Source organism: Saccopteryx leptura, chromosome 7 (assembly GCF_036850995.1).
Source record: "Saccopteryx leptura isolate mSacLep1 chromosome 7, mSacLep1_pri_phased_curated, whole genome shotgun sequence".
Taxonomy (NCBI): Eukaryota; Metazoa; Chordata; class Mammalia; order Chiroptera; family Emballonuridae; genus Saccopteryx; species Saccopteryx leptura.
In genome coordinates, this window is record NC_089509.1 from 58887713 (window position 1) to 58913928 (window position 26216).

Below are 26216 nucleotides of genomic sequence, written 5' to 3' on the forward strand. Positions count from 1 at the left end.
TCACAGAGCATGGTACCTGGTACATAGAGTGTATACAACAAATATTATAATATCCTTTTGATTATAAACAAGTTAAACTTGATGTGCCTCACTTATATCTCTAGCAATACTGTTTTAAATTCTCTTAGTCCAAACTCACAATCACCATCGTCCTTTCTAACAAGATTTAAGGTCCACATTCACTTTGTGCTAAAGGAGGTAATATTTTTGCTGTTCTTCTTTCCCACTTTTTATTATCCTCCATTATTTCAACAATTCAATTTAAGCATGCCATGCCAGCCTCCACACGGGCACCAGGAGGAAGGAAACGGACATCGCCCTCCCTCTTAGATCTTACAGTGTGGTAAAAAAGTCAGAGAGCAGTGTGTGTTATCCAGAGGAAGTGCTGGGTGCCCTGACACGGGACTGTCCAGCGGAAACGTCACACGAGCCACATGTGTCATCTAAAATTTTCTAGCCGCTACATTTTAAAAAGTAAAAAGAAACAGGTAAAATTAATTTTAATAATACATTTTATTTAGCCCCATATCTCCAATTTCAACAAATAACCAATATAAAACATTATTACCACTGTATTTTACTTTTTTTTTTTTCTTGTACTTAGTTTCAAATTCTGGCATGTATTTCACATTTACATCTCAGTTCAGACTGGTCACATTTCAAGTGTACAGTGGTCATATCTAGCTAGTGGCTGGGATATTGGACAGCGTAACTCTAGAAGTGCATAAATAAAGGGCCTGGCACATTCGGTTGAGACTTGAAGGATGAAGAAGTCAGAAAAAGGGTGGGGAACACATGTGATGGACAGAGAGAACACATTGGACAAAACCTCTAAAACAAAAATGTTTGACATATTTGAGGGACCGGAAAAACTTTCGGAGCAATGTCACAAGAAATAGAATGGTAGAAAATCAGGCTGGAGACATAAGTAGAGGTGATATTATGAAGATCTTTTTAAATAGTGTTAAGAACTTCAAATTTATTTGCAGAAGAATGGAAAGCCATTGAAAAGTTTTAAATAGAAAAGTGATATGATTAGATTGGTTCTTTTAAAAAAAATCACCCTTCTGGGAATATATCTAAAGAAACCCAAAACACGATTTCAAAAGAATCTATGCACGTCTACATTCATTGCAGTGTTATTTACAACAGCCAAGATATGGAACTGCTCAAGTGCCCATCAGTAGGTGAGTGGATAAAAATGCTATGATACATTTACACAGCAGAATACTACACAGCTGTAAAAAAAAGAAGGAAATCTTACCTTTTGTGACAGCATGGGTGGACCAGGAGATTATTATGCTAAGTGAAATAAGCCAGACAGAGAAAGACAGTACTGTATGATTCTACTTATATGTGGAATCTAATGAATAAAATAAACCAGCAAACAAAATGGAAACAGACTAATTGATACAGAGAACAGACTGACAGCTGTCAGAGGGGAAGGGGGGTGGGGGCTGGGTGAAAAGATGAACAGATTGAGCAAAGAAAAGAAATGCTTAGACACAGATAGCAATATAGTGATTACAAGAGTCAAAGGGAAAGGGGGAGGCAGGAGAGGGCAAAGGGGGTAGGTGGTGTTGGAAGGAGGCCTGACAGTTATAAAATTGTGCACCTGAGACCTATATAATTTTATTAACCAATGTCACCCCAATAAATCCAATTTTAAAAAATTTAATGTAATGTGCAGATGATGTTTTGTTGAGTTGTACACTTGAATCTTGTATGGCTTGGCAAACCAATGGCATCCCAGTAATTTAAAGAAAAATAAATAAAATTTTAAAAAATCACCCTTACTTCAGAGAGAAGATGAAGTACAGGGTTTATGTGCCAGTGCTGCCACATGAACTATATGTCAGCTATATGACCCTGGACAAGGGAGTTAACCTCCCTTAGCCTCAGTTTCCTCATCTGTAAAATGGGAATAAGAGTACCTTCATCAAAGGGTTGTTGTGAGTATTCAATAAGATAATTCATGTGAAGCACTTAACATACAGCACTTAATATTATTCTTATCCTTTCCTGAGCATGCAATACTTTTTGTAGGATGAATCTACAAGACCTCCTCCCTTCTTTCCCTCCTTTTCTGGACCTATTGTGAAGCATCCAAACAGACGAGATAAGAAAAGAATGGAAAAACTTCCCCAAATCAGACAAGAAACTCAAAACCTCTTTCACTGTCTTGCCCAATCAGCCCAGTTTTTGTCTTTGTATGTATTTGCTTCTATATCCTGAGAAAGTTTTTATGAGAACTATATAGTCTCAGAGTTTTTTCTGGTTTATATATTTATAGATTCCCATTTGCTCCTTTTTTTAAAAATGTGATACGATCACTGAGGTTTAAACTCCTAATGATAATTAGAGGGAAATAACTCTTAATATACCTACTTAAAGTAAGAAAAAGCAATGATAGTGCCAACTAATAACAGACCAATTATTTATGGTGTTTCCAAGCATAGTGACCGACCCAAGGCACTTTACTAGCGAGATTTTGCGATAAAATAATTTAAAACTGAAGTGAAATCACATGGAGAGCGTTTCCCTCACTTGCAGCCAAAATACGTTGAACATGTGAGGCTGTCTGTCTCCTTCCTTCCTTCCTGTTCCTAGTAACACATCCTCATCTGCATTCTGGATGAAACCCCATTGTGTAAAAGAATGAAACTGTGAGTTCTTGAAAGTTCTTTTAGGTTTAAGGCAGGGATAGTCAACCTTTTTATACCTACCGCCCACTTTTGTATCTCTGTTAGTAGTAAAATTTTCTAACTGTCCACTGGTTCCACAGTAATGGTGATTTACAAAGTAGGGAAGTAACTTTACTTTATAAAATTTATAAAGCAGAGTTACAGCAAGTTAAAGCATATAACAATAATTACTTACCAAGTACTTTATATCGGATTTTCACTAAGTTTGGCAGAATAAATCTTTATAAAAACAACGTACTGTAGTTAAATCTATCTTTTTATTTATACTTTGGTTGCTCCGCTACCGCCCACCATGAAAACTGGAACGCCCACTAGTGGGTGGTAGGGACCAGGTTGACTACCACTGGTTTAAGTGGTAATACAGTAACATATTTAAAGTTCAGTCTTTATTTTGAAAAGATATTTTAAAATGAGCCCCGCATTTCTTTCATTTCACGCTGCACAGAGCAGAGATTTGCAGTGTTTCCAACGCCAGATAGAGGTAGAGACAGAAAGTGGGACAGCAGTAGAGTTCCCTTCTGTTGTCTCAGGTGGGTGCCCAGAGTGAGCCCCTGTCACCACTGCATCGAGTCATGGCTGCCCCCCCACAAGTGAGGCGTTTACCTCCTGGCTCCGTGGCCCAACCCTTCCACAACCTGCAGCCCCGTGGAACTGAAGCAGATGGGAATGTGATACTTGATGCTTTCTCTGATCACAGCCTTTAATCACCAAATCTTATCATGATTAACCCCAGCCTGGCTGACATCTTTAATCAAAGGACGGTTGTCATTTTGTTATATGCAGCTGGACCTTTCTCTCTTCTCTGAGAGAGATTGTGAAAATCCATCCTGAGGGTGAGCTGTAATCCTCATCCTACTTCCCCCCCAAATGATTTCCACAGTGAAGATTCCTCATCAACAAAAGCATACAATAACATCTGATTCCTTCTCATTGTGCTTGCAGATGGCTCACGTAGTTCTAAAACCTTTCAAATTACTTCGTATAAAGAAGACTGGGATCCTGAGGTAGAAATGTCAGGTTTCTGAAGTATGCTTAAGCTTCCATCAGCTTATTATCCCTCCAGTAATAAAGGTTTCTAAAAAGTCGGGGATTTTTTTTCTTCCTATGCACTCTCTAACAGTAGAAAAATACAGAAAGGGGAAGAAAGAAAAACACGAGTGCAATCAAATTTTCAAAGTGTAATATCTCACACTAAGTTCTTTGGCTTTTTAGGCTAGGCAGTTTGTACATCTAACTGAAGCTGTCACCTGTGCCAGTGTAACTTGATGATTTTTAAAAAAAGAAAGAAAAGTGTCTTTAGGAAACACACTTTCTTGGCTTATGAGACAGATATAAAATGAACTTGGTATCTTATGTAGTGTGCTACTTTTCTCCTTTATTTTTATATTTTATATGATATGCCTTTTAGGACTTTGATCATTTTTGTTTTGATGAGCTTTGCAAAGGCTTAAAAGATTTCTTGAAAACATTAATAGGATTTTGCTATTCTAGGAATTTTGTATAGTGTAGACCAAATATACAACTGCTCTCAGATTCCCAAGTCTTTAAAGATGATCAAAGTTGGTATAAATTCAGATTTACTCTTAAAGACTCTTGTTTCCTGAGGAAGAAGCCCAGAAAAGGAGGAAGAGAAAGAGGATTCAGCAATGCCTTTTTCTCAGATTCCTTCTCACCATGATCCAGGGACATGGATACTTTTATCAGCCAGGATAAATGAACAAGCACACTGAAGTCATGTAATAATGCCTATGTACAAATACCTGGGATAGTTGACATTCAAGGCTGTGGCCCTAGAATTCTCTCAGGAGGGTGGGAATGCCTGGACCCAGCTCAGAGGGCCTTGGACAGGCAGGTGACATTGCAGAACTAGAGGAACCTGCTCTCCCTGGCTGTTTTCTGCATGTGATCAGGACATTAAAACCAACAAAACCTAGAAATGCAGGAGAAATCATTCAAACAATATTTGGAAGACATGAAAGCCATGTAATCAAAAATTTTTACTTTATGAAAATCCAAGAAAATATGCATGACTTTGCATGTCAGCAAAGAGATGATAAAAGAAATTGCAAAGAAGTGTAAGTCATAAAAACCATCGTATGATAGAAGAGAACAGCATGGCCGAAGGCATGAAGAACACAGCCTATCTGACACAGCCTTGGGCTAAGCTTCCTATCACATCTGGGTGATGTAGAGATCTTTTAAACAAAAGGGGAATTTTATAAATGTAACCTAGTTGAGAAGTCTATCAACAATACTTCCTCAGTTTTACTACTTCAAAGAGTTTTTGCTAATGCCCATGCCAACATTTTAAATATGTATGCGAATCATTTTAGGCATCCTTTAATACTGACAAACGACCAGACAGCATGCAGGAAAAATTCTTACAAATGTCCTGAGTTTGACATTGCCTTTAGTGTGTATTTGAAACAAACTGGACATCAGGTAACCCATAGTGAAGAGACACCTTTTAGATGGAATGAGCACGGTCTTTAGTATAAAATCACGCCTTACAGATCATCAGAGAATTCACACTGGAGCACCTTACAAATGCAATGACAGTAGCAAAGCCTTTAGTGTGCATTCTTGCCTAACTAGACATCAGGTTATGATAGTGGAGACAAACCTTTGAACGTAGTGGGGCTGGCAAGGTGCTCAGTGTAAGAGCATACCTTGCAGTTTATCATGTCATTCATACTGGAGAGAAACCTTACAAATGTAATGAGTGTGGCATTAATGAATATAATCATGTTTTCATAAAAAAAAGAGATTATCATTTGTTTGAATATTCTTGTCTTGTATTGGTACTAAAGTTTTATATATTGCAGCTTTTGCCTACTAGTTTGTTTGAGGCAGGAAAAAAAATTTTTTTTTAAATTGTCAATCAGTATAGACAAATACACCTCCATGCAGAAGACTGTGCAAAAGTCAATTGAGTGCATGATTTTCAATTGAAAGTGGAGAGCAAAGAACTCTTTTTTTTTAAATAGTAATTATTTTACCTTTCCCAACTGGGAGTTATTATGCTATTAAAATAATAGCTTGGGGCATGTTGCAAGGCATGCAGTTATAAGTTAGAAAATATATTTGTGTTTTCTTATTGAAAATTTATGTCTTAATTGATTAATTTGATCCACATTAATATTTATTAGTCTTAATACAAAAACCAATGGCTACATCCAAGAAACCAAAGATAGACCATTTTCCTAAGAGTTTATCCAGAAGGAATGTCCCATCCAAATTGCCTTCAATGTAAGCGTCATAATTTGTTAATATGTATCAAGAACCTGAATCCATGGCTTAAACATTCTACTTCTGGGAATTGATTCTCAGAAGATAACTCTAAATATGGGTGGGTGACAGGAAGTTTTTGCCTAAATTCATAGCATATCTATACTAGCAAATTATTAAAAACAACTTAAAAGTACAACCACAGAATAATTAAGTTATGCTATATACATTTAATGGAATATATATTTTTTTATTTATTTTTTCTGACAGAGACAGAAAGAGAGACAGAGAGGGACAGATAGAGACAGACAGGAAGGGAGAGAGATGAGAAGCATCAATTCTTTATTGCGGCACCTTAGTTGTTCCTTGATTGCTTTCTCATATGTGCCTTGACCAGGGGGCTACAGCAGAGTGAGTGACCCCTTGCTCAAGCCAGAGACCTTGGGTTCAAGCTGGTGAGTTGTGCTCAAACCAGATGAGCCTGTGCTCAAGCCAGTGACCTCGGAGTTTTAAACCTGGGCCCTCTGTGTCCCAGTCTGACGCTTTATCCACCGTGCCACCACCTGGTCAGGCATTAATGGAATTTTTACATGATGGTTACAAAGAATTTGTAGTAATATGTGGAATTGTTTATGATATAGTGTTATGTAAAAAGATACAAAATTTTACCTAGAGTATTATCACACTTCAGCTAAAAAGAAAAAAGAAAACTCACACTTAGACAAAAGAGATTATTATTAATAGTTATCTTTGAGTGGTGGTTATATGATTAAATATTTTTATACTTTCCAATGAGCATGCATTATTGTTGTCATAAAAAAAACAGTAACTAAGTATATGCCTTTACTACAATTGATAATCTGACTTTCCTATGTCTTCTGAACAAAGCTGAATCTATAATGTCTTCGGGTGTAGCATCTTCCTGCACTTTCTCCCCTTTTCCAGATGGCTTTATACTACAGCTAGAATAGGAGACTCAGAGTACTTTCAGTTCCTACCTCTGTGATTTGGGCTGTTGCCCACACTGCACTCGAGCCTGCAGGTCTCTCATCCTGAAGAGCCTGTTCAAAGCCCACTTCCTCTGGAAAGGTTTCCTCTAGCTGCCACGAGTAACTGTTGCTATCCCCTTCTCCTTGCGCACCTATAAAATACTTACGACATGTATGGAGGGTTTGGCTAGATTGACTTTCATCTCTTCGTGCCAGGTGACAGCAGCACAGGCATCCCTCTGACCATGAGAACCCCCGCTAACTAATCAGTGCTGACTGCCTAGAGAAGTGGGGGCATTTTCTGACTGTTCGTTACCTTAAAAATAAGTTGTGGAGTTTCCACAACACATAACATTAAGTGTGAATCACTTATTTTGAATTTAATATAGTACCTGAAAATATTTGTGAGAATTTCTGAGAATTTTTATGGATTCAACTTACATCTTCCAAAACCTATATTTGGCTGTAGAGAACTGCTTTTCACTGTCTCGAAAGTCAAATCATTGGGCTTCTTAAGTGTAATATCTGAGAAGAAAGTGATTTTATTGTATTTACAATAGAATGTCTGAATAAAATACATTGACATTTTACTAATATTTACTATGAGCTGCTAGAAAAAGACATGCTTTCCCAAGGGTAGCAAATATTTAAGTGAAATAGCTGTAAAACATTTAATTATATACCTATTTTAATACTCTTTTTGTTTTAATTTTTCATGTGTTTATATACTTTTGAGGACATTATTAGTATTTAAGCAGTAGACAGTTGACATTTGCAACCAGTATTCTAAATTTCTTCCAGAATTACAAAACAAACAGATATGTGTGAAAACACTAGGTGTTCATCTAGGCACAGTCTCCTGCCACCCTGTTCCTGAATGCCACCTCTGGAGGCTGGGGATGGTGACTGTTTGGCTGTGTACTTTCCATGCAGACAAAGGAACGCATTCTCTTTTCTCCTTTGAGCTACCCTCAAAGAAAAACTGAAGATTACAAGTTGCTGCCATTTGGGCATGTGTCAGGATCACACCTGACCAAGTGCCTTTCAGACGTTAAGTTTCAGAAACCAAGGTCTCCTTTACCTTTTCTCCATGACTAATGGAGGGTTAGTAAATATTTTCTTAATTTTTTTATAAGGAGATTAAGTTAAATTCTTGTTCTTAAATAGTTTTTTTTTCTTCTAACTTTTCATTAAAGCTTAGCATATACATGTAAAAATATACGCATGTAATTTAGGTCAATACATTTTTACAGACACACTCATGTATCCAGCACTCAAATCGAGACACAGAACATCACCACCACCCCAGAAGGAAACTCATTTTTCTTCTAGCCACTCCTCCAACTAAGGGAAATCTGTTTCTGTACTTGAGATAAATGAAATCACCTAGTATATACCTTCTATATCCAGCTTATTTCATTCAACATTATATGTTTGTAAAGTTCATCCAAATTGTTTTTCTCGTTCCATTGTGGGAATATGCCATAATCTATTGTCCATTCTGTTGAGCTATTGGAAATAACTGTGCTCTGAACATTCTAATACATATGTTTTGGTGAATATATGCACATATTTCTGTTTGGCTTATATATTTATGGAGTGAAATACACATGTTCATATTTAGGATCTGTGAATGGACTTCTAGAAGTCTATAATTTTAGTTAACCCCTGAAATATAAGCAGAGTTTTTGGATATATTTATAAACTTTTTATTTATTTATTTATTCATTTTAGAGAGGAGAGAGAGAGGGAGAGAGACAGAGAGAGAGAGAGAGAGAGAGAGGGAGAGAAAGGAGAGAGATACAGGGGGGAGGAGCTGGAAGCATCAACTCCCATATGTGCCTTGACCAGGCAAGCCCAGGGTTTCGAACCGGCGACCTCAGCATTCCAGGTCGATGCTTTTATCCACTGCGCCACCACAGGTCAGGCCTGGATATATTTATATATGTGCACCTTGAGGGTTTCATCACATGTATGAATTCTCAAAACTGTTCAAAAAAACATTCAGAAATACTTATCAAAACAGTGAAAACTCCAAACTTATCTTGTGTCTATCACAAGAAAATAAGAGAAAGTCAGGACGTTGGAGAAGGATGGCTTCATGTTTTTGAGAACTTCCTTGATTCAAAGGAAATGCAAAAATATCAACTTTAAATTCATGTGACTCCCTTCCAACCTTAAAACACCTTATTACAGATATGAACTGAAGAGAAATGTTATCCCAAGGAAGGAAGAAGTGACAATATTATTATATGTCAACAATCAATAAACTGAGTCTTTCCATATCTAACCATGAAGAGCAAAACTGACATTTCAGAAATGAAAAGAGGAAAAATTCTTCCCATTCTTTTTATCCCACTGCCAGGTAAAAGCTTCTCAGAGATTTCATTAGTCAAGTAAATATCTAATGAATAATTGCTAGGAACAAAGCACCACAGAGATTCCGAGATAACAAGAAGACAGTTTTTCTTTTAAGGAGCTCGTGTTGTGCTTGGAGATACAGGTAAAGGCTGTGGCACAGCAGTGAAACGTTGGCAGTAATGGGGGTTCAGGAAGGCAGGGAGGCCCGAAGGCCAACGCAGGACACGGCTGATGTCTGTAGGAAACATTCCATAGATCCCTCAAAATAATTCAGGGTGACCCTTACCTGATCACTAATCTCCCCAAAAGGTTCTCTATATTGTTTCATCTAATGCATTAGTTATGAATCTTCGAAGTACCAAGGATGAGAAAATTCATTGATAGTGGGCTGATTCTTTAAATAGTTTCTATAGCTTCTCAGGTTGTGTCAGAGGGTATGTCCCTAATTGGGCCAATCTCATTTTAGACATTTCATAGCCCAAAACCAGCATTGTAACCCAATTTAGCATTTACGAGAATAATCCCCTTTGAATTCTAATAAATCTACTTTAGCACAGCAGAGAGAACATTTTCAAATGTCCATGGAATAAGTTGATTATCTATACATGTTTTTATTCAAGCTAGAATTACATAGCATAACTCATTAAATAACATATTATCATATACAATATGTTATTATAAATGTGTTGTTATGTTACATAATTTTACATTCTGGTAGGTCGTCCATTTTTTTTCTTAAGTGAGAAGTGGGAAGGCAGAGAGACAGACTCCTGCATGTGCCAGGACCAGGATCCACCCATCAAGTCCCCTATAGGGTGATGCTCTGCCCATCTGGGGCCATTGCTCCATTGCTTAACAACCAAGCTATTTTAGTGCCTGAGGCAAGGCCATGGAGCCATCCTCAGTGCTTGGGGCCAACTTGCTCCAACTGAGCCATGGCTGAGGGAGCGGGGAAAAAAACAGAGAAGGGAGAGGGAGAAGGGTGGAAAAGCAGAGAGTCACTTCTGTGTGCCTTGACTGGGAATCAAACCCGGGAAATTCACACATCAGGCCGACACTCTAGCACTGAGCCAATCAGCCAGGGCCTCATCCATTTTGATTTATTGTTTTTTGAATGATGTAAGGTCTGTGTCCAGATTCATTTTTTTGCCTGTGGATATCCAGTTGTTATAGCATCATTTGTTGAAAAGATTGCCTTTTCTCCATGCTATTGCCTTTGCTCTTTTGTCAAAGATCAATTTGCGTGGGTCATTTATGTGGGTCTGTTTCTGGACTCTCTTTTCTGTTTCCATTTGTCTGTTCTTCTGCTGATGCACACTGTCTTGACTACTGTAGCTTTATAGTAAAGTCTTGAGGTAGAGTTGCATCATCCCCCAACTTCATTCTTCTCCTTTAATATTGTGTTGACTATTCTGGGTCTTTTGCCTGGCTATCTAAACTTTAGAACAATTTGTTAATATATATACGAAATGACTTGCTAGATCCAGTTTGTAATTTCTAGCTTTCGTTGGAGAGGAGTCTCTGAAGAGACTGCGCTGGCAGCTCCTGCACTTGGTAGAGGGGTGCGGTTTGCTTTCTTCCACTCCCACCTCTTCCCGCTCTTCCCCCTATGTTGCTGGTCCATAAAGGAAGGAGAGGGAAGGAAGATATTTCTTTCTTAGGTTTTTTTTTATCTCTGCTTATATTGCCCAATATATCCTTGTATATTGTCTACTATTTTTATTGGCATCATTAATAGAATACGATTCCATGATTAACATATTAATCATAGTTCATTTAAATTTTCTGTCTGACAATTTCAAAGTCTGTGTCACACTTGAGTCTGGCTCTGATGCTTCCTTTGTCCCCGTGGGCTGTCTCTCCTGTCTTTAGCATGCCTTGTAGTTTTTGGCAGAAAGCCAGATGTGGTGTATTTGATAAGAGGAACTGAGATAAGTAGGCCTTTAGTGTGAGGTTTTATGTTAATCTGGCTAGGGTTTGAGCTGTGTTTAATGTTTGTTGTAGCCAGAGACTTCACATTCCTCTAGGATCCTTGCTTTCGTCTCCTTGGTTGTGTTTTAGCTTCCCGAAGAACTTCTCCTTAGATAGAGCCTGCCCCTCCCCATTTTTTTCCTTTCAATTTTATTTTTTGTTGGTTTCAGTTGTACAGCTTAGTGGTTAGACAGTCATATACTTTACACAGTGTTCCCTCAAGATTTCCAGTACCCACCTGGTGCCATATAGTTTTACAATATTATTGACTGTATTCCCTGTGCTTTATTTAGAAATAATCCCATGATTATTTGTAATTCAGAGTCTGCATCTTACAGCTCTTTCATCTGTAATCCGTGATTTTTATGCTGGCATGGTTGGGGCATGTAGGGGAAGGGAAGTGTCTTATAAACTTATGATTAAATCTCAGTCATTTAGTGGGTATGTGTTCCTGTGCTGTAACCCTCATAATTATTTCTTAGCTTCTTTTTCCTCTCATAAGTGAGACAGAAAGGCTAGAGGGGACTGGAGTCAGGGAAATGCCCTTCCCTCAGGTGGGATTAGGCTCTAGTAAAGACTTTTCTCTGGAGATTCTTTCCTCTTAGTTATAGAGAACACTGTGTATTTCACAATGCTTTCTCTTTCCCTCTCCCTGCCAAAACCACAAGATCTTTTTTGGCTCTTCATCAAGAAAACCTGATGGGGTTCTAGGAGGTAAAACCCACAAAAGTATGGGGGCCCCCTATGACTACTCTCCCAAGAGTGTCTCACTCTCAAGCTAGTCCACATTCAATCTCTAGCAATTCATCAGAATTACTATTGTTAAAAAGATAAACTGAGGCATATTAAACACTTTAAGTTTTATTTGAGCAAAAGTTGATTTGGATCTGGCAGACCCCAACTAAAAGCGGTTAGGCCTTGGGGAGAGACACTTTTATAGAGAAAAGGTGGAAACAAAGCAAGGAAATTAACTGGTTGTAGCTTTAAGCCTAGTTGGCTGTTTGTGATTGGTTGTCCTTAGGTTTTAACTTCATAACCTTGAGGCATTTACAGGCTTAGATACTGGCTTGCTTACACAAGCCAGTATGGCATCAGAGCCACATCAATTTAGGGCATCCTTATTTAATTAATTTAACACTATCTAGGCCCTGGCTGTTTGGCTCAGTGGTAGAGTGTCGGCCCTGCCTGTGGATGTCCTGGGTTCGATTCCCAGTCAGGGCATACAAGAGAAGCAACCATCTGCTTCTCCACCCCTACCCTTCTTGCTTCTCTCTCTCTCCCCTCCCGCAGCCATGGCTCAGTTGGAGCAAGTTGGCTCCAGGCGCTAAGGATGACTCCATGGCCTCTGCTTTAGGCACTAAGAAAAACTAGGTAGGAGAAACAGAGCAATGCCCCAGATGAGCAGAGCATCACCCCCTAGTAGGCTTGCTGGGTGGATCCAGTCACAGCGCAGGTGGGAGTCGGTCTCTACCTCCCCTCCTCTCACTAAATTAAAAAGAAAATTAACGCTGTTTAAGTGTTCAAACCAGTGTTGCTTCTGCTTCAGGGAGCAGGTCTCAGCTGTTAACTGTCAGGATTCCCTTGTCTGTCCACATTTCCGGGAGTCAGTTCCTCTGCAACCTCAGTTCTCTGATGGGCCCAAGAGAAGTCAGGATTTTCACTTTGTTCAGCTTTTTCTTTTTTTAAGGATGGGAGTAACAACATTTAATTTCTACACATGTGGAAGCTGAAACTAGAGATCTATAAACCAATTTTGAACTAGGAAAGACTTTAAAAATAAAAAGCCTGCAGAATGAAGCCAAAGAGGTCTGTAGAAAATATTTCCATTATTTAATAAATGGGAAAACTTACCTAGTTATTTCAGAGTGGTGAAATCTGCCTATGAGTCCGATTTAGTTGTTACTTTAATTTCATCTGGTCAACCCAAGAGTGATGACAGATGATAATTATTACAAGAACCAAGCATACATTTTTAAGACCTTAGTTGTATTATTTCAAAATGCCAAAACAAAAGAATGTAACTCCTGAAGGTGTATCCTTTTCACTAAAAAACTGAATGTAACTCTCCCTTCTTCCTAGAGATTTTCTTACCTAAAGTGAAAAAGATAAATGTTTGTTTGTTTGTTTGTTTGTTTGTTTGTTTGGAAAGGACAGGAGGGAGAGAGACAGGAACACCGAGCTGCTCCCGTATGTGCCCTGAGCAGGAAATCGAACTGCAACCTCTGCACTTCAGGACGATGCTCCAACCAACTGAGCTGTCTGGCCAGGATTTAATTTTTAGAAAGAAAGACAGAGAGAGGAAAGGAGAGAGAGGGGAGGGGGAAGGGAAGCATTTGTTGTTCCATTCAATTGTGCATTTTTTTGTTGCTTCCCGTGTGTGCCCTCATGGGGACTCAACCTGCAACCTTGTTTCAGGATGACACTCTTAGCTGACTGAGCTAACCCGCCAGGGCCGAAAAAAAGAACATTTGAAATCCAGAATGTTGTTGCTCTTCTTGGACTCAGACTGTCTCACTAACTGTTTAGCTCGTGCAAGTTCTGCTTTCCCAACAAGATCAAGGGCTCATTTAGACTGGACTCCTTATCAGCGTATTCCACTTTAGCCTAACACGTTGCTCAGCACACAATAGGCCTTCATTAAATACTTGAATTAAATCGGTTGCTGATTTATATGACTTTTTATTGCACTGGGTTGCAGAGTTCTGCCATGAGCTTTGTGTCCCAATCTAGCTTGCTATTCTTATCCCTTGGCTTAAAATGTTGTGCCTTGCAAAAGGCTTCTGTGGGCAAGCACTTAAATAAAAAGAATTATACGCTTTCAAAAGGGCCTGAATATGGTTTTTCATGAAGTCTATTACAGTGCCTTAGACCTCATTATAATCTGCTGGGGAGTTATTGTGTATCTTGTAATGGAGGCTAAATTCATATTTTTTTCATCACCAGATTAGTATTTCTGCATTGGCTCTGGTGCCAAAAGGAATATTTTCCCTTACTGTTTCCCCCTTTTCAGTAGTAATAAAAGCATTATAAAAAAGAGTAGAATGCATCTGCTCTCCAGAAACAAACAAAAATCAATTACGGTCAATCCTGAGGGAAGTCGTCAGTGGAGAACGCCAAGAAAGCAGAGAGAAAGCTGAATACCTCTGCCTTTATCTGCTCCCTCTGTCTAGCTTGTGAGGATCCCATTTCCATAGCCCAGTTCGGATTCATTCAGACCTAGGTAAGAGGGAAGAATTTTTATTCTCAACACATGATTGATGTGTTAAAATGTATGAAATTTCATCGGAGAAGGGTCCGTTCCTTTTCAGGGCACGTTTGTAATATATGTCTTCTGGCTACAGGTTAACACCTAGGGAGGGCCATCCTAGGAGACACACCAAGGAGGCATTCCTGAGGGCTCACGCTGCTCACCCACTGCCCACCTGCTTTGTCTGCGGCCCAGCCCAGAGAGCACCTGGGAATGTGGGGCTGTGAGAGGGTGAGGGGGCCGGGAGAGGGATGCCGCAGCCCCGCCCCCGTGCTGTCATCCTGGCCCTGTCCTCACAGCCACTCTCTGTCCTTCCTGTGCTCTGCTCTGCGTTTCCAGGGAGGCCGACCTCTGCAGAGTGTTTCCCAGACTCCCCTGTCCTTGGTTTTACTTTTAAGGCTAGTTTTCTTGCTTTGATCATCTCTCGACTGTTACCAGGCTACTTCTAATTATCTATAAAATGAAATTTTTTACCCTATTTCTCTGGCTTCTGGCTGGAGGGCAATTGGATGTAGGCGGGTGTCGCCTCCCTCTCAGCAGCGGGAGCGTAGGCAGCATGTCTAGTGGTGGCCACAGTCTTGGACCTGGAGGCTCTCCAGGGTTCCACCTTCCACCCAGACACCTGGCTCAGGCTCTGGTCATGCCACCTCTCCTTCTGTTCCTCTACCTGAGGCTTCCTGCTTTGCTACCATCTGGGTTACCTCCCTGTCGCCTGTTTTCTTAGCTCTTCCACTGCCCACGAAGGTAGCTCGGGCATCAAGTTCCCTCTGTGGGAAGTACTGAGTGGCATTCACTTTCTTGCTCAGACTTTGACTGCTAGCCATGTCCCTGGTATATTTGTCTTAGCCCCGGGAGGGCAGTTCCTCAATGTCCAATGTTTTATTGCCACAAGTTGTTTTTTTAAAAAGTTAAACCATTCATTCATCCATTGATGGGTATTTGGGTTATTTTTATATCTTAACTATTGTGAACAATGCTAAGATAAACATGGAAGTGGAAAAGATATAGTACATAGCACACAATGAAATATTATTCAGACATGAAAAAGAAGACTATTCTGCCATTTTCCACAACATAGATGAACCTTGAGCATACCATGCTCAGCCAGATACAGTCAGAGAAAGAAAAATACTGTATGATATCACTTGCATGTGGAAGCTAAAAAAGTTAAACCTGTAAAAAACAGAGAGTAAAATGGAGATAACCAGGGGCTGGGAGGTGGGGGAATAAGAAGGATGGTGTTTCAGGACACAGACTTGTAATGAGTAGTAAATAAGCCATAGCAATCTAATGCACAGTACAAGGAATATAAACAATAATATTGTCCTATAATTAGGTAAGCTTATAAGTATCACTCTATCAGCAATCTTATTCAAATATATGAATGTGTCAGAGAAACACTGCTGTGCACCTTAAACCCACACAATGTTACATGTCAGTTTTGTATAACTAAAAGGTTAGTCAATTCAGACCAAGCATGACTCATGGTGCTAGCAGCTCAGTAGGTCGTTGTATTTATTGCTGGAAACTTTTAAGGTCAAGTCTACCATCTGATAACCTAGAAGGGATTAAACGCTTTTTGCTCAATGAATTTGAGTGAGACAGTACACAGATTCTTCCAAATGGTGAGCAAAGTTGTCCCTAGAAGAGCAGGTGGGAGCGGGTCGTTGTACCTGCAGCAAGACACGGGACTGGATTCGGCTCCCAGCTCCTCCAGTTACTAGCGGGAAGCTCAGTCCCTTTATGTCTCTGCCCTTACTTTTCTGAAAAGAGAGAGAGAGAGAGAGAGAGAGAGAGAAAGAGAGAGAGAATTATGATAAAATAAGGAGATGACACGTTAAGAGCACACGTGCAGACAACATGTATGAAGGGCCTGTCACAGGGAATGCCTCTAGGGCTGCTTTGTCTTTGTTCTCACTACTATCACGCAGGCTGCTCCTTACCCTGTCCTGTTTAACCTCATCATATGTAAAACAAAAACGCTTTTCAGCACAACTGAAGTGAGATTCTCAAAAGAACTTTACTTGAAAGCTAGAGGAAACCAAAAAGAAAACAAACTAGTCAATCCAAAAGCAATAAAGTCACACTCATAATGGAGTTCCTGAACAGGCATTAGCAGGCTGGTGTCCCTTTCAGAGACAAATTTTTATTTGTCACCCTGTATGTATACCTTGGCGGTTTTTATTCAAATAAAAGGGCTGAGACTTCTCAAATCATCCATTCACTACGTTGCCCCCGTGCCTAAAATCTTTGAGCCAGGGAAGGTTCTAAGAATGCTGCCTTCCAACAGATTGCATGGCCTCTGGGTCCTGAAACTGGTACCAGGATCATCCAGCTGAAAGACTACATGTGTGTATTTCACCCCTTTAAGAGCTGCAAATCAAAGGGATAATTCTGGTTGAAGCCTGAGCCTTCCTCCTGCTTTTATGTTTCCTTTTCAGGGTTCTAAGGAACCAAAAAGGGAACTATCCAACAAAATAAACTAACCCAAGGACCACTTGTTAGCATTTTGTTAAAATATGGTCATTTCTATAGAAACAAAAAAAAGTTTTATTGCACCGACTGAAGAATAAACATTCGTCAGTAATCCCCAAGCGAGGCATCTTCTTGATCTCAGTCTCAGCCAGCCTCTCAAAGACTAAGGCAAAGGAAAGTAGCTTTTTTTTATAGGAAAGTAAAGATGAACCCAGAGGTTAATCCCACATCTATCTACTCTAGACCACGTATAACTGCATCTCTTTCTTCCAAGGCAGGAAGATGAGATGGGTTTGCACTACTGTTTTCAAGAATAACCAGAGGCTTCTACAATTTGGATACATAACCAGGAACAGTCCTAGAGTATACCCCCTGTGTAATGTGAAGAGGCAGGAGACATGAGTACTGGGAACTCACAACTCAGAAACAATCAGCACATTTTCGCTGCACACATTTCCAGAGCCCTGGTGCATGCGGGTCTGGCATGTTTGAATTTTTTTTTTTTTTTCAGAAAGTGGCACCACAGCATTCTCTCTGTCTTCTTGAGGAAGTAGTACAGGCACAAGGACTCCTTAAGCTCATGGTTCCTCTCCCATTTAAAGTTCTATCATAAGGGAGCAGGGGTTATATCAGGGCAAAGTTGATCTCTGAAGCTACTGTTGAACGGGACCAGGATGACATTCCTTGGCCTATGCTGGTTATAAACAGTATGTTGCTGGAATACTCGGTAATATTGCTTGACACCTGCACTCTAGTGATTATAAGAGAACAAAAAAGTCTACTAGATACCAGCACGGCAATGAAAATGATTAAGCACATGCAATGAGATTTCAGTTGTGCTAAATAAATCTGTGTCCGTCTATTCTTTTCCTAAAGTTTAGTAGTCTTTCCACTTTTTACCTAGTGCTATTATAATACTAAAAGCATCAACCCATCTGAAATGTATCATTGATGATAGGTATATGTTTGTACACGTCTGTTTGGATTAGGTGCATAAAGTATTTTAAATTAATATTGATTTTTATTTCCCCGTTGATTATATTTATATAACCCTATAAAATTAGGACTATAGTGAAAACCTACCAATGAATTTTCAATGGAATGGCTTCTATTTGCACACGATAGTGTTTTTAGTATGAAGTGTAATTATCTCTGTATTAGTTTTCTGTGACTGCCCTAACAGATTGCTGCAAGCTTATTAGCTTAACAACAGATTGATGACCCTACAGTGCTGTAGTTTAGAAGTCTGAAAGGGCCTCACTGAGCTAAAATCAACTCGTCAGCAGGCCAGTTCCTTCTGGAGGCTCTGGGGGAAAATGCTTACATTGTTTTGCCTAGAGGTTTTCATTATTCCTTGGCTCTTGGATTCTTCCATCATCAAAGGCAGTTAAATGGGGTTGAGTCCTGCTCACTCTGCTCTCTCTCTGGTTCTAACTCTTCTGCTTCCCTCCACCTTTTAAGGGCCCATATGATTACAATGAACCCCCCTGGAAACACCAGGATAATCTCCCACTTTGATCCTTAATTAGATCACATCTATAGAGTCCCTTTTGTCATGTAACCTAAATATTTACAGGTCCTGGGGAGGAGGACATGACATCATTTGGGGGACCATTATTCTGCCTACTGCAATGTCAAATAAGCCTACCATCTTTTTTTTTTTTTTTTTACCTTCTGAAAGTAGCATAAATAGTGTAGTGTTGATGGTTCTACCACTGCCTTGGACTGACTCTCTCTTCCTCCTCCTTTTGGAAACGTCATTACTAGATAGTTCGGAGAAATAGAAGGGATTTCAGTAGGACTGAGGGACTCAATGTGTAGCAAGTCTTTTTCCCTGGAATTTCAATTCAGCACCTTCATCTGAAGAGTGTGGATAAGGATAGAAGCTTTATCTAGATCAGGGGTCTCAAACTCAACTCAGCATGTGGGCCGCAGAGCAAGATCACAGCCGTTTGGCAGGCCGCACTAGGTCTACAAAAGGCAACTGTTACGCAACACTTTTCTCACTGCAGTTGAAAACAAAACAAAAATCAGTACAACAAGCACAATCATACATGCAGTTTACTCAGTGTCACAAAATGACCAGAAACTGTAGTTCGCATCACAACTGCTGTTAACTAAGCTAATATCTAACTAGGATGCCAGAGAAATGAAAAATACAAGTAGGCCCCTAGGCTTACTTAATTTTATCCAAAATATTTTGAACTTCGTGGATTAGTCTGCGGGCGGGCTGCGAGTTTGAGACCCCTTATCTAGATCCTGGAGCAGTTCTGAAAGTCACAGAATCCTGAAAACTATACACTACCTTGCGAATGAAAGAGAAGGTACACAAGCTGCCCGCTGGGCTCTAGGAACTTGGATACATACAGCCACCAAGAAGCATTGTTTGAAAGTTAAGACTTTCTTTCTAAAAATACAAGTTGCAGAAAAAGAATCTTGACTACATGATGGAGGAAGCAATTGCTCATTTTCATCCTGAATCAATACTTTATCCCCAGCCCCTGAGACTGGTCATTTTAATCTCTGTTCATGTTTATGCTGTTTTGCTTTTTCCTCTGCTCTGATGTTTCTATGCTTTGAGTAGATATCAATTCACTTCTCATTAAGCCTAAAACATCTAATCATTCCTATCTGTTTGTTTATGTCATTTTTCATAATTTATATTTAAATTTTGGCAAATTAAATGGTCTAATTTTGCCCTTTGAATGCCTATGCATTCAAGTTCAGTAGGCAGATTTTTATCTCTCAGGTTTTTTTTTAATAATTCTATTTTTGAGTTTTATAAAAATGGATGTTTCTTACTATTCCCCAACCCATAATTTTCTTTAGTGAACTTTTTGTTTAATTTTATTTTGCTTTAACATTTTATTTTTCAGACACCTCTCATTGAACCTCACGTTCCTCTTGGTCCTGCTAACACCATTACCAAGGTAATGGGATGTAGGTGGGTTGATGAGCCATCAGTAACCCCCGGACGTGGTCCGTATGTCAGAGCATCATGTCAAGCAACCTCAGACACATCCTCCAGGGACAATAAAGATTTAGTGTGTCTCAGTTCTCAACATAAATCAGTCACACATGTGAACAGTGTAAATGTATGAATGAGTTATAATTTTCAAGCCAGAGTCAGACTGGAAAGTGATTTAAGGATTCATCTGGTTTATTTTGCTTCTATAAACTCTCCTTCTTTCTCTTCCCCTACATCTACCTGATTAAATCCAGGTCCCTTCAGAGAAGATCCTCAGGGCTGGAAAAATTTTACGAAACGCCATTCTCTCTCGAGCACCTCACATGATAAGAGATAGAAAATATCACCTAAAGACATACAGGTATGTGCAGTAATTGTAAAGGCTGTGAACCCCTCAGGTTCATGTCTGGTGAAATTGAAACAGACTTGCATTCACCCGTTTTTCATGCATGGGCAGCGTGCTTTGTAGGATCTGGGAGATCTCAGCCTGTCTTGGATCCTGCATAACTTTAGTGATCCTTAATATCCCCAGCAGTTACTCCTAAACAAATTTGCATAAACATTGATTTCATTGTGATAAACAAAGAGAAGAAAACAATTGTATTTCTGTTTATTAGTGTTTGATTTTTTTTAAGGAAAACAACTGTATTTAGATAAGATTCAACTAATATTTACTGAGCATTTACTTTTGCCTGAAGCCCTATACCAGGTCATTTTCTATACATTATCTCCTTTTATCCTCACCATAACCTATTAGATAGGTATATGACCATTTTTCAGATGATAAAACTGAGGCTTAGAGAGATTGAAAAGTTTTTCTTGTCCAAGTCATAAATCTGTTGAGTGGCAGAGCCAAGATTTAAACCAAGGTTGGTTTAATAATCTGTTTATTTAGTCTATCATTTGCACATTCCACAGATTTATTAAGCACCTACTGGCCACCAGGCAGTATTGTGTTCCAAGCCCTAAGTATATGTATAGAAATGAAAAAATATGTATGCAACGTCCTTTACAGATTTGACTTAGAAAGTAAATACAGCTTTTATTCTCTTGTGCATATAGTAAGATATACAACACTGTCACAGCTATAATCATATAGAATTAAGGACTCATAGCTGTCACTGGAGTTAAAAATAATAATAAAGAATGGAGCTGCATAATTTTTAAAACTTCTGGGATGACTGAGCCATGGTGAGTCAAATAAGAAGTTATGTCTAATCTTTAATTTTTTATTTGATCAGTTCAGACTGGATTTAGGAACCTGCATGGCCTGTGTATGGCACACAGCCTTCATGCTCTCTCCTAACACCGTCATTCAGACTCACAACCCTTCTAGCCGTCAGTCAACCTAGACATGACCTCAGGACACTGCACACTTGGCATGAGTCAAAACCCATTTGATTCACATGGACAACATTTGTAAGACCCATGAAAAGCTATAATACACATTTTAAAGTCACAACAAAGGGTATATATCTTTCTAGTGACTAGCAACTCTGATTGAACCTGTAAAATTCTACCTGGTTCACCCTGTAGCAAACCTTCGAATGTATGTGCTTTGAGATCCAGTCTCTTTCCCAAGAACAGAGATGGAAAAACATTGCAAATTCTTCCTCTTCAGTCACTTTTTCTGCACTCTATACAAACTACCACTCTTCTGCTTGTGTTTGTCATGAATATGTATTATTTATTTTTTTTTTTTACTTTCAAGTACAGTTTACATTCAATATTATTTTATATTAGTTTCAGGTGTACAGCATAGTGGTTAGACAGTCTATATTTTACAGTATTCCCCTGGTATTTCCAGTATCCAGCTGGCACCATACAGAGTTATTACAGTATTATTGACTATTTCCTATGCTGTACTTTATATCCCCATTACTAATTTGTAACTACCAATCTGTACTTCTCAATTCCTTTGCCTTTTTCACCTAGTCCCCCAACTCCCCACTCCTCTGGCAACCATCAGTCTGTTCTCTGCACTTATGAGTCTGTGTTTTGTTTGTTCATTTATATTGTCCTTTAGATCCCAATATGTTTACAAGATCAAGATAGGCAGTTTATTTCATTTATGTTGGCCTCTTCATTTTTAAAAAATTTTTTTATTTTGAAATTAAATTTAATGGGGTGACATTGATCAGTAAGAGTACATAGGTTTCCAGTGAACATCTCTATAGCATTTGAACTATTGATTGTGTTGTGTGCCCATCACCCAAAGTTAAATCATTTTTTGTCATTGTATATTTGTCCCTCTTTTCTCTCCTCACCTTCACCCCCTTTCCCAGGTAACCGTTTCACTTTTATCTATGTCCTTGAGTCTCAGTTTAATATCCCACCTATGTGGGATATATATTTGACCCTCTTTACTACTCCCTTTCCCCCTCTCTCCCTCTCCCTGGTAACCACTTAACTTTTATCTATGTTCACAAGTCTCAGTTGTATGTCCCACCTGTGTGTGAATCATAGAGTTCTTAGCTTTTTCTGATTTATTTATTTCACTTAGTATAATATAATGTTCTCAAGGTTCATGATATATTGCCATTTATGACAACATGTTGGCCTCTTCTTGATAAAGTTTTTGAAATGAAATGGGATTTGAGGACCACTTTAATCTTATCAGGACACATTCTCTTAGTACACAATCCATCTCTTTAGACCGATTTTTAATCTAACCCTTCTAATTTGATGTTTCCTGTTTCAGATGATTACATTTAAAAGTCCTCTCTTCCATCCTGGGAAGCTCATTCTTTTGAGTCTGTGGTCTCTATACACTGCTATAGTTTTAAGGGAGGTAAAGGTTAAAAAGAAACTGTGGTCATATGACCCAGAGACAGTTTAACCTCTTTAACTCATTAAGTGGATTTCAAGATCTCATATGGCTGAAGGACCTGTTTCTTCTTAAAAGTTCTTATTTTTCCCCTTACTTTAAGATGTGATTATGCTTTCCCAAGTGTTGACTTGCATTAGGGAAATTCCATTAAAATATGTCATCTTTGGTGAAAAATAATGGAAACTAAAAGTCAGAAACCATAATTGCTTTCTTGCTCCATAGTACTAAGATTTAAACCCCTGAAATATAGGTGTTAGGCCTATTCCACACCCTATGACACAAATTAATGATCTGTTGGTAATGACCAATGCATACGACTGGAAGTCAAAGGCATAATTTTTTCTTCTGCAGCACAGTGTGACTTGTCCCAGATCTTGTTCCCAATTCCCTCCCCACCCTCCCTCCGGCTCCTCACTCCATTACATCATTGCTGCAGTATTAGGGGGTTAAAGTCTCCCCAGATGCAGTATCATCCCTAATGATTACTATACCAGTGATCTGCTGTCAATTCTAAAGTAGCTAGGGATCATTAACAAAGAGGAAACCCAGTGACTCCATCAGCTACCAGTGGCACAGCTCAGTGTCTTTGTTCTGCATTCTGACTGCAGGATTCTTATGCCGTGTACCAGGGCCCAGGTGAACTGGGATCGTCTCAATTCCATGTGTTCTTTTTAGTAGAGGTAACCACTGAAATAAAAACCACATGAGATTGATTTTTTTATACTTTTACAAGACTTTGCCCATTAATACATTCTCAGATTAGAAAAGGGATATTTTGACAGATCGTGTGTTTGGTTCAGATTGAATAGTAACTAGGTGCCTCTTTGCCCATTGCAGCTCCACTGTGTGGGTATAGACTGTAATCATAGCTGTCCTGGAAATCTAATAGCCTTCTCAGAACATTGTCCTTGTGAAATATTTTAGGGTCAGACCTGAATCAGGACCTGCCAGGAGCATTGATAAATTTCAGAGTTCCTAGAATATTAGAACTGGGAATGGCCTCAGAGGCCATCTTTTCCTCCTCCTTTCTTTTACAGATGAGAAAACTGGGAATCAGAGAGTTGAAACAATATAGCCAAAGTCACATAGCTAATAAGTCACAGACCTGGCCCTCCCAGGCTAAGCCTCTTTCTACAGTACCACAGCACCAGGAATCTCCTGCAATTGAAACTAAAGGGGAGTTCCCTGGGCTTGACCAAGGCTCAACCCGTGCGCCGGAGCTGGTGGCATCCTTAGCATGAGAGGGAGGTCACCATGACTCAGACCCAGCTGCAGGCAGCTGGCTGCTCCGTTTCTCCCTGTCTGTTCCATTGTCCCTTGGGATTCATCCCTAGGACTTAGATTCCACTTCCTTCCTTGATTCTTCACGCCATGAACACTTGCCTTCCCTCTCACTCCACTGAAGGTTTTGGCTTTTCTTAATGTGTGGGTGATTATGTTTCCTACCTAATGCATGTAGCGGCTCATCCTGACCACCCTACTGCAGAGGGGCATCGTAGGGATGAGTATGTGACTATACAGAGAGCATTCAGAGCTCTTCAGATGGCAGGCTCTATAGAAGTGCTGATGCTCATTACATGGAACTTATTTCCGAGAGATTTGCATCGCTAATTGCTTGTTTCTCCCAACACCCCTCTGAGGAAGATCAGTAGTATTACTTGAAAATATAAAGTGCTATATAATTTTGCACTTACAGAGCGCCTTTTCATGGAGCACCTCCGAGTGCCTCACAAGCATTAACTCATTCCTCACAAGGCTTGGGTGAAGGAAGTCAGTATTTTACTTTGCCTTCATTTACCCTGGGATTGTCTGGAACAGGTGCCAGATAAGAGTGTTTCTGGCCCTGTGATCTTTAGCTTGCCAGGTGGCTCCCTGTCTAGCCACCCTTCTCTCTCCCCTGGTGCTGCAACATGTAATGCTCTCTTGTTTAGCCAGCCTTGCTTAGAAGGTTCTCTCCTGAGCGGAGTGGTTTTATTGGTTTGTACAAGAGTTTGAGAGCCTAGGACCACACTGTGTGGTGCTTTGTTTGCAGTGAGACCTCTTATGGTGGAAGAGCATTAAGCTCTTTGGAAGATGTCCTCTCAAAAGAGACACCCTCATCTACAAGGGGGCAATTGCCGTCCTTTGTGTCCCACCTCCCCTTAGACAATGCTGCGTGGGAACCGAGCTGGTGGACTGGATGCTGCAGCAGACTCCGTGTGTTCACTCCCGGACTCAAGCTGTTGGCATGTGGCAAGTCCTGGTGGAAGACGGTGTTCTCAACCACGGTAAGACGAGCCACAGTCCCTGGAAAACACTCGAGAAATGCTAAGTGCATTTTCCTGGGTAAGTTGTTGCTGAACTCCCAAATGGGCAAGAAAGAATGAGGATCCCTTTAGGGACCTGCCGAGCTAGCATCTTCATTTAGCAACACAAACGCAGCGAGTGGGTGCTATTGATTGCTGTGTTCCACCATTGTACCTTCCTAACTTGGGAGACTGTATGAAGGAAAATGAAATCACAACCCGAGCGCATCAGTTCCAATTATGTTTATTAGTTTGCATTCATGGTTCATTGATAGTGTGATTATACTCTGAGCGCCGCACAGTAATCCTGAGGCAGGGGCAGAATGAAGAGCAGTGAAGTGTGTGGCTGGGCTGATGACATGAAAGAAAGTAATGAATTCAGAAACTGCCTTTTAACCACGGCGTTATCTGGAGGAGCCAATTTGTATACCTCCAGGAGGACCGTATTTGAAATCAGGAGCGTGCTCTGCAGCGGCAGCCCATGACAGGCACAGGGGCTGCTCTGGGGCAGAGCGCCTCTTCAGGACTGGGGTGTGACTGGGGTTGAACTGTTCGTCCTATTTGTGTGAATACCACTTTGCCAAACTGACAGAATATTAAAATCACTCATGCAATTTACCTGCACCTGGGAATCTACTGGTGGTCTTGTCAGCGTTTCCCAGACTTCAATATGTGTACGAGCCACCCGGGACTCTTGTTAAAATGCAGATTCTGAGGTGGCAGGTCTGGGCTGGGTCCCGAGAGCCCTCATTTCCAGCATGCCCCCGATGCTGCTGTTTTGGGAGCACAGTCGAAGCAGCAGTGATCCACCGCTTCTCTTTCTCTTCTGACAGTATTGATGCTCCAACCCAAAAGGGGGCTTAGAAGCTTTAAGATATATAGAAAAGGGGCCCTGGCCGGTTGGCTCAGCGGTAGAGCGTCGGCCTGGCGTGCGGGGAACCGGGGTTCAATTCCCGGCCAGGGCACATAGGAGAGGCGCCCATTTGCTTCTCCACCCCCCCCCCTTCCCCTCTGTCCCTCTCTTCCCCTCCCGCAGCCAAAGCTCCATTGGAGCAAAGATGGCCCGGGCGCTGGGGATGGCTCCTTGGCCTCTGCCCCAGGCGCTAGAGTGGCTCTGGTCTCTGCAGAGCGACGCCCCGGAGGGGCAGAGCATCGCC

General features: G+C 40.2%; 1 protein-coding gene across 18 annotated transcripts in view; it reads left to right on the plus strand.

Moving 5' to 3' along the window:
- RAPGEF4 (Rap guanine nucleotide exchange factor 4) overlaps positions 1–26216 on the plus strand; it is a 319360-nt gene that overhangs the window by 200105 nt on the left and 93039 nt on the right. For 15 of the 18 annotated variants that reach the window (XM_066345716.1, XM_066345718.1, XM_066345721.1 and 12 more), the window contains 3 exons: positions 19853–19906; positions 20199–20305; positions 24920–25041. In XM_066345716.1, coding sequence (XP_066201813.1) covers positions 19853–19906; positions 20199–20305; positions 24920–25041 — 283 coding nt within the window. The remainder of the gene's footprint in view (positions 1–19852; positions 19907–20198; positions 20306–24919; positions 25042–26216) is intronic. The other 3 variants (XM_066345733.1, XM_066345734.1, XM_066345717.1) reach the window with 2 other exon arrangements.